A 12,805-nucleotide genomic window follows, 5' to 3' on the forward strand; every position below is an offset into this window, starting at 1 on the left:
TGAAAATAACAAGATACCAGGTAAGGCCCAGTGTGGTGGCTCACGTCTGTAATCCCAACATTTTGGGAGGCCGAGGCAGGTGGATCTTCTGAGGTCAGGAGTTTGATATCATCCTGGCCAACATGGCAAAACACTGTCTCTACTAAAAATACAAGAATATTAGCCGGGCATGGTGGCAGGCACCTGTAATCCTAGCTACTGGGGAGGCTGAAGCAGGAGAATCACTTGAACCAGAGGCAGAGGTTGCAGTGAGCTGAGATTGCACCACTGCACTCCAGCCAGAGCAACAGAGGGAGACTCCGTCTCCAAAAAACAAAAAACAAAAACACCCCCAAGATACCAGGTAAGCTACACAACCAGGTGGCTCAGACCCCTATGGCACCTTTCTATGTTGCACTAACATTGCTTTCTCAGCTTACATCTGTGGTCTCATGGGGTGTTCCCTACAACCAGCTAATAAAGGATGAAAAATCTCAGGACTGGTCTATCTGAATTGGCTTGATGTGTTGGTGTCAGCTGAAAATGGACTTCTGTTGCACTACAGCCCACTCAGGAGTGGCCCTAAAGGAGAGTGAAAAGGGGAATTCCCCCCAGTGGGCAGAGCTTCAAGCAGTATACCTTTTTTATAAGGAGAGTGGTCTGAAGCAAAGATATACATGGACTCTTGGGCAGTGACGAATGGCTGGACTGACCATTCAGGACCTAGAAAGAGCAACTTTGGAAAATCAGAGGCAAGAAGGGCTAGGGAAAAAGCATGTGGATGTATCTATGAATTTACATAAAATACCTGGGAAGATAAATATTAGTTCCTTCAAGGGCTGATCATAATCTTGAAAGACACAATCCAATGCCATAATCTCAAATGTTGAAATCCAAAAAGATCAAAATCCCAAAAATATAATTATGGAAAAAATAATTATTATTTTAATAAACAGTTCTTTTAAATATATTTATTTACATTTTTAAAGGGGGATTTGATTTTCAGAATTTTAGACATGGATTTTATACTTTTGGGATTTAGATTTTAGGGATTTTGAGCTTTTGGGATTTCTGAGATTATGATGTTTGGGATTGTGTTTTCTGAGATTATGAATCAAACCCAGTTCTTTCTTCAGAGAGGTTAAATAATTTTTCCAAAGTCACAAACCTAATAAGAGGGCTGGGAATTAATCCATATAAGAAGATCAGTATCTAGTTTTTTTACGTTTAATCCAATGTTTGCCAATATTCTTTATTCCATCCCTAGTCCATTCTATATATTTTTCTATTATTGTAGCAGGCTAAACATAAAACTATAAATTGTTAGATGCAAAAATCTCCTTGGACTTATCAACAATCTTGCAAATAAGAATTCTATTATCTGCAAAATTATCAACCAAGTACGATGTAAATAGACATTTTCAGACATGCAATGTCTTTTAAAATGTACCATCAACACACGCTTTTCCACAACGTTACTGAAGGTTGTAGTCTTCCAAAATAAGAAAGCAAAAGCAAAAGCAAAAAAAAAAAAAAAAAAAGAAAGAAGATATGGGATATTGGAAACAGGAATAAAACACAGCAGACAGGTGAAGGGAATTTCAAGGTGAATGCTTGAAGGGTGATTGTGCAGTGATAGTTATGTTCTAAGCATAGAGGGCAACCAGTGTGACTTAGGAAACAGGTGAGTTTTGACTGCTCTCACCAAATGCTGGATGCCGTTATATATACTGTCTTTTAACTTGAAGACAGAATGCCTGGGTAAACCTGGTCTGTATTCTTGTCTGGACTTTCTTGTTCTCACCATGTGCTGATGAAGTTGCTGCTCTACACTCATTGCTCTGGGTCAGCTGAGGAAACTTATTCATTCCTCAGAAGCGTTCTGCCTTGACCAACTACTGAGAACTGGAGGCAGGTAATTGTGATATAAGGAAATAGAGGTTAGCTCACTATCCTGGCCATTTTCTTGCTGGACATTTATTACTCGGCCCACAAACACAGTGCTGCCAGATGCCCTGATTGTCATGACACATATATTTTCTAGGACTTATTTATGATCCTGCCCCATAGCTTCCCCCACAAAGGGCTTTTGTAAACTTGTAGAAAAGGTGAAGCCAGACCAGTCCCAGAGACTCTTTTCTTGTAGGAGCCTTCATCTCACATGAACAATTAATGTTCTTTCCTTTATGGCTAGTTTTGTGCTTACTGCTCAGCTTTTAAAAGGTGTTTAGGGATAAACATGTTGGTTTATTGTAAAGTTTATCTTCAAAGAAAATTCAGGATAATGGTTGCCTCTGGGGGTAAGGGCAGGGAATGGGATTAGAGAGGTGCCTAGAGAGGACTGATCTATTGGTAACATTCTATTCTTAACTTGGTGGTGAGTACATTGGAATTCATTTTTTCTTCTTCTTTAATATACATTTTACCTATTTCTTGTGTTTTATATATGTTTCTGTAAGTATATTTCACTTACCCACACATAGACTTAAATACAGCCTCTTAGCAAACTAGGAATAAGACAGATTTTCCAATAGTGTCATCTGTAAAAATATTTAGAAGTATTCCATTATCAATAAAATGAAGAATAAAGAAGGAAGCCCACTATTATCATTTTTATTTGATAGTTTACTAGAGATCTTAATTATGAAATAAGATAAGAAAAAATGAGAAGAATTGGAGAGGAAGACTGAGATTGTCCTTATTTAAAGATTATATATAGAAAATCTAGGAAATCTAGAAATAATTGTTACAACCAATAAGTTCAGTAATGTTTATGTATAAAAGATCAACATACAAAACCCCCAGTATTTTTACATTTACCAGTAATACAATTAATATATAATAGAAACACAGATTTTTTTTATTAGCCACAAATCATAAGGTATTTAACAAATAAATGTAAGAAAAATTTGCACAGCATTTTTGGAGAAAATATTACTGAATGAGATAATGGAAGACAAGAATAAGTCCACATGATGAAGAAGTCAATTCTTTGATTAATCTATAAATGTAATACAATTCCAAAGAAATCATAATAGATTTTTTTCTGTTGTCAACTTGATTTATAAATTTGATTGTAAAATTATATGGAAGTGAAAAGAGTTAAAAATAGCTGAGAAAAATTGGTGATGAAGAAAAGCAAGGTGGGGGGTCCTGCCCTGCCAAATAGCAGGGAGTGTTACAAAGCCAGGCTAATGAAGACCATCTTTTAGTGATCCAAAGATAGATAACATACAGCAGAACAGGACAGAGGGTGCAGAAATACTCATGTATATGAAAATATATGGTATAGGTGGATTTACAAATCAGTGGAGAAAGAATGTACTATTTAATAAATGTGGCTAAGGATTTGTTTCCATGTGGAAAAAACTTACAGTAATATCTTGAATTAGATACACATCATACCTGCTATTCTATATCCTATAACACTATTCCATCTATTTTACAACACTTTTAGAATAAAACAGCACAATATATTTATACCACCAGGGTAGGGAAGGATTCTCAAGACATACAAAGCTCAAACCATAGAAGAAAAGATGTTTAAATTTGACTTCTTTATATCTAAAAACATCTTTAAAGGACCCTTAAATTTAAATGACCATGCTGAAGTCCAAAATAAAATGTTAGCAAACTGAATCCAGCAGTGTGTAAAAAGTGTTGTATAGTGTGACCAAATGAGGTTTATCCCATAAAAGCAAGGTTGGTTTAACATCCTAAAATACACCATATGAATAGAATAAAGGGAAAAAACTCATGATTATCTCAATAGACATAGAAAAAATATTTGACAAAATCCAATACCCTTTCATGATAAACATGCTCAGCAATCTGGGAATAGAATTGAACTTCTTCAGCCTTATAAAAGGCATCATACTTAATGTTGAAAGCCTGAATTTTTTCCCCCTAAGATTAGGAACAAGTCAAGAATACTAGCTCTTACCACATCTACTCGACATTATAGTGGAAATTCTATCAAGTGGATTAAGATAAGTGAACTAAATTGAAGATACACAGATTGGAAGGGAAAAAGTTAAACCATCTTTATTAGCAGATGACATGATCTTGTATGTAAAAATAACCTAAGGAATCAACCCTCACACACACAAAAAAAACCCATTAGAACTAATACATGAATTCAGTAAGACTGCAGGATACAGGATTAATATACAGATATCAACTATATTTCTAAATATTAGCAATGAACCATCTGAAAATGAAATAAAACAATTTAATGCACAAAAGGAAGGAAGAATAAAATACATTTAACAGAAGTATAAGGGCTGTACACTGAAACTGCAAAACATTGCTGAAAGTTATACTATGAAGAGATACATCATGCTCATGGGTTGGAAGATCTAATATTATTAAACTGGCAGTTCTTCCCAAATTGATCTACAGATTTTATACAATCTCTATCAAAATCCCAGAAGGCTTTTTTTGCTGAAGAAATTGATAAGTTGATCCTAAAATTTGAATAGAGAATAGGGGAATTCAAAGGACCTATAATGGCCAAAAGAATTTTGAAAAAGAACAAAACTGGAGAACTTACCACTACTTGGTTTTATTTATTTAGAGATGGGATCCCACTCTGTTGCCCAGGCTGGAGTGAGGTGGTGCAGCCTCAGCTCACTGCAGCCTCTGCCTTCTTGGCTAAAGCAATCCTCCCCTTTCAGCCTCCGAGTAGATGGGACTACCGGCACGTGCCACCATGCTCAGCTAATTTTTGTATTATTGTAGAGATAGGATTTTGCCATGTTGCCAAGGCTGGTCACGAACTCTTGGACTCAAACGATCTCCCCGCCTGGGCTTCCCAAAGTGCTGGGATTCTAGGCATGAACCACTGTGCCCAGCCAGCTGGAGTCAAAATTTATCTTCAAAAGATGTGTTTTCAAGTTAGCCCTCATTATTAGAACTGTTGCTTAGTCCACATGTCTCCTATCAGCCTGGGCACAATTCTTGTATTTTGGATTCTTTTATCTGTATTTGAATATGCATATAGTGAATATTCATATAGTGATACACAGGCCGATTCCTCCACTGGCCGTCAAACAGCTAAAACTATAGGTGAAATTCTCTTTTAGGTTACTGTGAGGAGGGGCTTATCTCTATTTGAATATGCATATAGTGATTCTTCACCAAGAATCTTTGGGATCTAATTTCTTCAACCAGTTTATTTTAGGGTCATTTTTAGAGTAGGTGGATCTGCCTAGTTTTCAATTTGACACCCTAGAAAAATAAAAGCATTGGTGACTATTGAAGACTGTATCAAACTGAACAGTCTAAGAAAACTACACAAATACTGTATCAGTAAAAATACCAGGTTTAACAAGCAGGAAGCCAAGATGCCAGATGCTGAATATCTGCAGCGCTGACCTTTAAACACCTCAGCAGAGGTTGTCTCATTTAATTCTCACAAGTATATCCACGAAGACTAAATACTTGGCCCAAGGTCATTTGGGTAATAAATGTAATGTCTCTCCTTGAACCACTGTGCTATTCCTCAGGGTGGAAATTTCAAAGCTTTTAACCTTTTCTTAAAGGACTTTAACATTTTGGGGTGTTTTAATCAGTGTCTTTCAGTTATCTGCTCCGAATAACAGTTCTTCTAGATTAAAGAAATCTAGAGCTCAAAATCTGACACCATAGTTTAATGAGAATACATGAAGATAGCAAGAGAATAGCTCTTAATTACTCAAAATAGCTCTTAGTTTCTTGGAGGGAGAATCTTTAAGAAAATACAGTTTGAAAAAGAATCACAAATATTAAAACTGATAATATTTAAAGTTGAATATAGAAGTTATTTATAGTGTAAAAACATCTGTTTTCAGGATCTTTTGAAGAAGTTATTCCTGCGAGGAAGCTGAAGAATTTTTACCCGGGGGTAGCGGAGCACAAGGATATTTCTAAGTTGGTCCTGCTCCTTTCTTCCTCTGTAAATTCCCTAAGAAAGGCAGCTCATGAGGCCCTGCAGGACTTTCAGAAGTACAAGACTCTCTGGACAGAGGACCGCGATGTGAAAGTGAAGGTGTCTTTCTGCTACTTGTGATGTCGTTTGGGTTTTGTTTGTCTCTAATTCTTGAGGGTGGACCAGGAAAATATCAGGGATAATGACAGGAACCCATGAGCAGAGGCCAAGAATCTATAAATACCAAGCACCTGTCACCTTCTAGCTGGTGTAATTCTCACATGGACACACTGAGGCAATTGATATTACTGAGGCTCAGACAGATTTTGTTCAATTTCCTTAAACAATTGAGTACCAATTATGTGCCACCACGGACTAGAGGCTAGGTATTCAAGGGTGCGTCACACTTCTGTAGACCCAGCTGTATTTCGGTTAGAGACTCAAGGGAACTTTAGAACTCTGAATAACCATGCCCTGCAGACTGTGAAATTCCTCGCTTCCTGGTGGACACCCTATTTCTTACCCAGCCACTGGCCCCATTGCACACACAAGTGTAAATGTGTATGAGCAAATGCAATTTTCTAATGTAACTATGGTAAGATTTATACTGTTAAAAAATTAAAATATTGACTATTTTCTTACCACAGGAATTTTTGGCTAACAACCCCTCTCTGACTGAAATCAGATCAGAAATTCTACACTATGCTACTTTTGAACAGGAGATTGATGAGTTGAAGCCTATTATTGTTGTAGGAACACTTGAATTACATACAGGTATTTTAAAAATATTTATTATGTAAAGTATCTGTACTTTCACATGAAGTGTTACTTTATTTAGCAAGCAGTTATTAAGTTATCTTGGTACAATAGTATTATACCAAGATATAATAATAATAATATACCAAGGTTATAATAATAGTATTATACCAAGATATATTATAATATTGTTATACCATTAAAAGTAATGGCAAAAACTGCAATTACTTTTGCACCAACCTAATATAAATGTTAAATAGTTCTGGGCCATTGGTATTCTTTATATACACATCCGTAGACACACTACACAGGACGATTCCTCCACTGGCAGTCAAACAGCTAAAAGTATAGGTGAAATTCTCTTTTAGGTTACTGTAAGGAGGGGCTTGTATACATGAGATGGGAGTCAAACAGTTTGAAGTCTGCCAAGAAGTTGATCCATTTGGGATTAGAGTATCAAAGGATGATGAGACAATCATTAATGCTTGAAATAGAAAGATGACTTTATTGCTTGCTGTAGTGACAGAGAGCTGTACTGGTCAGGCACAGTGTACCTGGCAGGGCAGACTGCTGGTCTCATACAGGGTGTCTGGGCAGCATGGAGTTGAAGGACTGTGGACGTAGACAGGTTGACATCATCTGTAGGAGGATGCTTACTCAGGTGAGACTGTTGTAGGCTGGTTGGCACTCAGAGGCGGGTTTATTGGAGTAAGTCTTTCTTGACTAGTTGACATTCAGAAGAAAGGGCCTGGCACTGATAGGGTTGGACACATATGAGAACCGATGTTGACTTGGTCTGTGGTTTGGGTTTAAAGCTGGTTGTGGTGGCTCATTGTTACCATGGTTACATAACAATCAGTCTTATCCTAAGTTTGTGGAAAGATTTTATTCTCAGACAATATTTGAATGAGATATTTTACATCCATTATCTACCTTAAGTAGATTTTCAGGTCTGTTATCAAGAAGTTAATGTAACTGTGGCTCTTGAATTTGGCCACTTGGGTTACTTGACCTCTTTAATCTCCATTTCCTCTGCTGATGAAAATGACAGTATCCACCTCACGAAATGCTTTATATGAGATGCTTAGCATAGTACCTGGCGTATGATTGATGTTGAATAAATATTAAATATTATTATTATATCTACCAAGGAAGTACTTGTGATTCTCTGAGGAAGAATCACAAGTACCAAAGAATTACAAGTACTTAAGGGGGACTATTTACCTGGAAATCAGAAACTATGCATCAGTGGCAATAATTACAAGAACTTCTGTAGCGTTTTGGAAACTGTACTCTATTATTTTTTAAAAGTTCACATTGTCTCCTCATAATGGTTAGCACTATGATCCACAATACAAAAAGCAACTGTAGTATACTGATAGAGTTCGCTGGGGAGCTTGTTTTTGGAGAGTGGCATCTAAAAATGGAAGAGGTGATGGTAGTTATAAAGAAAGGGGAGGGTGGGCTGAATCCCTAAGGCCTGAGGGAAAAGGGTCCCCTAGGGGATCTCATGAGATATGATCTCACAGCCTCAGTCACCAGACTGGCTGCATGGTTGTTCTTGGGCCACGCTTTCTCCTCAGCTCCACAGGCCTCTTAAGTTTAATGGTTGGAAGGCAAGAGCGGCGCAGCCATGTTTCAAGCTTGGCAGAATTGGGGAGTGTAGGGGTACTGAGAGGTAAAAGGGGAAGGATTGATAAGGCAGAGTTGACTAGTTAGAGCTGTTTTGTTTTCAAGAAATAGAAACACATTTGAGCTATGTTAAGGGAGAAAAGGTTTATCCCAGAATCCAGGGTGCAACTGAGCCTTCAGAATAGACCAGAATCAGGGACAGTGTAGGAAGCTGAGGAAGTTCTTTCTCTATGCCTCTCGTTTCTTCTTCCCTCTGTGCATGAGTTTTTCTGCTTCCCAGACTATGTGGCTCCTCCTCAAGCCTCATTTCAAACTCTCAAGAAAGGACTCTGATTGGTCCATAATATAGGTCATGTTGACCTGGGAAAACTGGCTAGGTCCAGGGTCCAGGGTCAGGGTAGACGGATACTCTGACCATGTGGATGATGTGGGGAGTAGAAAAGCAAGAAACCTGTGAAGTCATGGCTTGACAGACAAAACAATAGATTTCACTCCACCTCATGGGATCCCTCAAGAAAAATGTGGGAATGAATGAGGGCGGCTAATGGGATGGTCAGAAGAAGTGCAGGGGTCACACAGAACAGTGATAGAACTAATTTCAAAAATGCTCCCCCATGGGCTGTGGTGTCAAACTCATGCACATCTCCACGGGCATACATGCTCTATGGGGACAGGAATTAAGTCTTCAAAATCTAGTGACCTTATAGCACATGTAATTCATACTAACCACATTTCAAGTGTTCAAAAGCCACATGTGGTTAGTGACTATTGAATTGGACAGAGCAATTATAGATGCCCTTATAGTTTCAGAATGCCAGTTATATTCTAATTTAATTTCTTCTTGTCTTCATCAGAGCCAATGAAATTGGCCTTATCCATTGAGGCCAAGGCATGGAAGATGTTACTCTGTCGATATCTGAATGAAGAATACAAAAAGAAAATGTCAGACATGATAGCATTTATTAATGAATACTTAAAAAAGTTATCTAGACCTATTCGTGATTTAGATGATGTCAGATTTGCAATGGAAGCCTTGTCTTGCATACGTGATAATGAAATTCAAATGGACATGACTTTGGGACCAATTGAAGTAAGAAATGATTGCATTTTTTTTTCTTGGAATGCTTTTTTGTGTTTTAAAGAAATAGAGACACACTAAGAAAGTGATTCTTTAACATATTCATCTATTATGTAGCACAGTCTGCCTATTTCTCATCTCTGATGTTGACGTCTTTGGGAGAATTTTGGCAATTATCAACAGTGAACAGTATACAAAAGACACTGTTGTAATACAAAGGAATATTAATATATTAATAATGCTATAGTGGGGTAGGTAGTGTTTATTTTTTGATACTGGCACCAACATTTTGTGGAAAGAAATAATTGTCCCTTGTCATGTCAATCCCAACATGTTAGGCAAGTTCTCCCAATATCTTTGGCTTGCCTTAGAAACCAATTATAGGTCTCACTCATGACCGGTGGTGTATCACAGGCAGTATGGCAGAAACAGTTCCCTCAGTCTCCATAGTAAACTGTTGGAACTTACATCAATGAAAGATGTTTTTAGGAAACAGTATGAGTTTCCTATTGCTGCTATAACAAATCACCACCAACTTAATGGCTTAAAACAACACAGATTGTTTATTTTACAGTTCTAGACATCAGAAGTCCAAAAATGGATCTAATGGGGCTAACATCAAGATGTCAGCAGGGCCATGTTGCTCCTGGAGGCTCTAGGGGAGAATCCATTCCCTCCTTTTTCCAGCTTCTAGGGGCTGCCCACGTGCCTTGGCTCATGGTTCCCTTCTAGTGATGCCATCACTTCTACGCCCATTTCTGTCATTGTGTCTTCTCTCACACCTACTTTCCTGCCACACTCTTTCTCTTATGTGGACTTTTGTGATTACATCAGGCCCGCCTGTTAATCCAGGGTAATCTCCCCATAGCAAGCTCCTTAACATAATCATATCTGCAAAGTCCCTTTTACCATATAAGATAATATGTTCGCAGACTTTGGGGATCAGGACTTGGATAGCCTTGGTGAGTTTGTCTATTACTAATATTTAGAATGTTTTAGGACTAATATTATTTAGAATTTCTGATACATGGTGATAAAAATCAGGCTTTTGATTCTTTTTATTATTGTTTTGTTGTCTATAAACAATGTACTGCCTCATTGCCTACAATATCTGGGGACTTGACACCACTACTGCCTCTTTATGGTACCCAATATTTATGACTGTTTTATGCGTTCTTGAACCCATTGAGAGTTTATACTCTTTGGTAGCTAATGAACTTTTTACTTTTACTGCTTTAAAAAAATCTTGGTATTTGGGGATTTTGGATGCTGACCAGCCAGACTTCAAGATATAATAAATTATTATATCAAATTTTCCCTGACTGCAGAAGCTTAATTCTTTACCATACTTTTTTTTTTTTTTTTTTTTTTTGGTGAAGACAATTACTGGTCATCCCTTGGACCCTGGATCATTCAAGTTTCTTTTCTTTGGAGTATCTCCCACATCATTTCATTCTGTTCCTTGTATAGTCAACCCCTGTTTTAATACAGTCTGTATCTTATGTGGTATTGACATAGGGTCAAGGAGGAAAAAGAGAGACATATACATCTCCATCAGAATCACCTAGGTGCTTATTAAATGCAGATTTCAGAGCCTGTGATCCAGAGTTAGTATCTGGTAGTCAGAATCTAAAGGTGCTTTTCATACACTTTTAATTTTGGAAACCACTTTTCTAGAACATGCTGTCTTCTTCTAAGACATAGGAATGTGTTTCTAGAAGGCGTCTAAATCATTTGGCAATGGCTTTCCCTTGTGATATTTCTAAACTCCACCTTCATCCTGCAGGAAGCCTATGCTATTTTAAACAGATTTGAAGTTGAAGTAACCAAAGAAGAATCAGAAGCAGTTGATACCTTAAGATATTCTTTCAACAAATTGCAGAGCAAAGCTGTAAGTATGAATTTAACTACATTATTTTTTCTTAAGTCACTATCTCCAGAAAAAAAAGGTATTTTATACCTTTTTAAAGCTTAATATACAGTCATGTGCCACGTAACAATGTTTCAGTCAACAACAGACTGCATATACAACGGTGATCTCATAAGATTATAATACCGTATTTTTACTGATCCTTTTCTATATTTAGATACACAAATGCTTACCATTGTCTAGAATTGCCTTCAGCATTCAGTATAGTAACATGCTGTAGAGGTTTGTAGCCTAGCAGCAATAGGCCATACCATATAGCCTAGGTGTGCAGTAGGCTATCCCTCTAGGTTTGTGTAAGTACACTCAATGATGTTCACACGACAAAATCACCTAATGACACATTTCTCAGCCTATTACCATCATCAAGCAATGTGAGACTGTAAATTATTTTAATGGCTTTATTGAGATAGAATACACATACCATAAAGTTTACCATTTTAAAGCATGCAATTCAGTGTTTTTTAGTATATTCACATCGTTGCTTAACCACTGTCATTGTCTAATTTTAAAACATTATCACCCCCCGAAGGAAACCCCATGCCCATTAGCAATCACTCCTGATTCTCTCTCTTGCGCCAGCCCTGGCAACCACTAATCTACTTTCTGTTTCTGTGGATTTTCCTTTTCTGGACATTTAATGTAGACTAAATCATACAATATATGGTCTTTCGTAACTTGATTCTTTCACTTAACATAATTTTTCAAACTTCATCCATATTGTCCATGTGCGAGGACTTCATTTTCCTAATGCCTAATGAGATAGAGCATGTTTTCATGTGGCCATTTTATTGGTCATTTGTATATCTTATTTGGAGAAATGTGAATTTAAATCCTTTGCTTGATTTTTTAAAATTTTGTTGTCTTTTTACTTTTGAGTTGTAAGAATTCTTTATATATTATGGATACAAGTTTCTTATCAGATATGTGATTTGCAAATGTTTTCTCTTCTGTGGGTTATCTTTTCGCTTTATTGATGGTGTCTTTTGATGCACAAAGTTTTTTACTTTGATGAAGTCTAGTTCATCTTTTTATTGTTGTTGTTGTTGGTGTTTTTGGTATGTTATCTGGGAAACCATTGCCCAATCTAGAGTTACAAAGATTTACTGCCATATTTTCTTATGAGAGTTTTATAACTTTAGCACTGAAATTTTGATTTCTGATACATTCTGAGTTAATTTGTGCATATGGTATAAGTTAGGTATTCGACTTCATATAAAAGCATGTAGATAATCCAGTTGCATTGACATTGTTTACTGAAAAAACTATCCTTTCACCAACAAATTGTCTTGGTAGCCTTGCTGAAAATCAATTGATCATAGATGTAAGGGTTTATTTCAGACTCTCAATTTCTATTCTTTTTATCTATATGCCTATCCTTATGCCAGCACCACACTGTCTTGATTATAGTAGCTTTGTGCTAAGCTTTAAAAAGAAAATAGTGGCAAAATGCATGTAACATAAAATTTACCTTTTTAACCATTTTAGTAGTGTTAAGTATATTCACATTGCTGTGCAACCAATC

General features: G+C 36.9%; 1 protein-coding gene and 1 non-coding gene across 2 annotated transcripts in view; one reads left to right on the top strand and one right to left on the bottom strand.

Annotated features, from left to right (window-relative positions):
- DNAH8 (dynein axonemal heavy chain 8) overlaps window positions 1–12,805 on the top strand; it is a 332,740-nt gene that overhangs the window by 112,661 nt on the left and 207,274 nt on the right. The window contains exons 27-30 of the mRNA XM_055113566.2: window positions 5,811–6,007; window positions 6,535–6,661; window positions 9,130–9,365; window positions 11,140–11,244. Coding sequence (XP_054969541.2) covers window positions 5,811–6,007; window positions 6,535–6,661; window positions 9,130–9,365; window positions 11,140–11,244 — 665 coding nt within the window. The remainder of the gene's footprint in view (window positions 1–5,810; window positions 6,008–6,534; window positions 6,662–9,129; window positions 9,366–11,139; window positions 11,245–12,805) is intronic.
- LOC112440253 (small nucleolar RNA SNORA8) lies at window positions 5,280–5,374 on the bottom strand. The gene has a single exon (XR_003028428.1). It is a non-coding gene; the product is annotated as a small nucleolar RNA SNORA8 (small nucleolar RNA).

The sequence above is a fragment of the Pan paniscus genome, chromosome 5, assembly GCF_029289425.2.
Source record: "Pan paniscus chromosome 5, NHGRI_mPanPan1-v2.0_pri, whole genome shotgun sequence".
Classification (NCBI taxonomy): domain Eukaryota; kingdom Metazoa; phylum Chordata; class Mammalia; order Primates; family Hominidae; genus Pan; species Pan paniscus.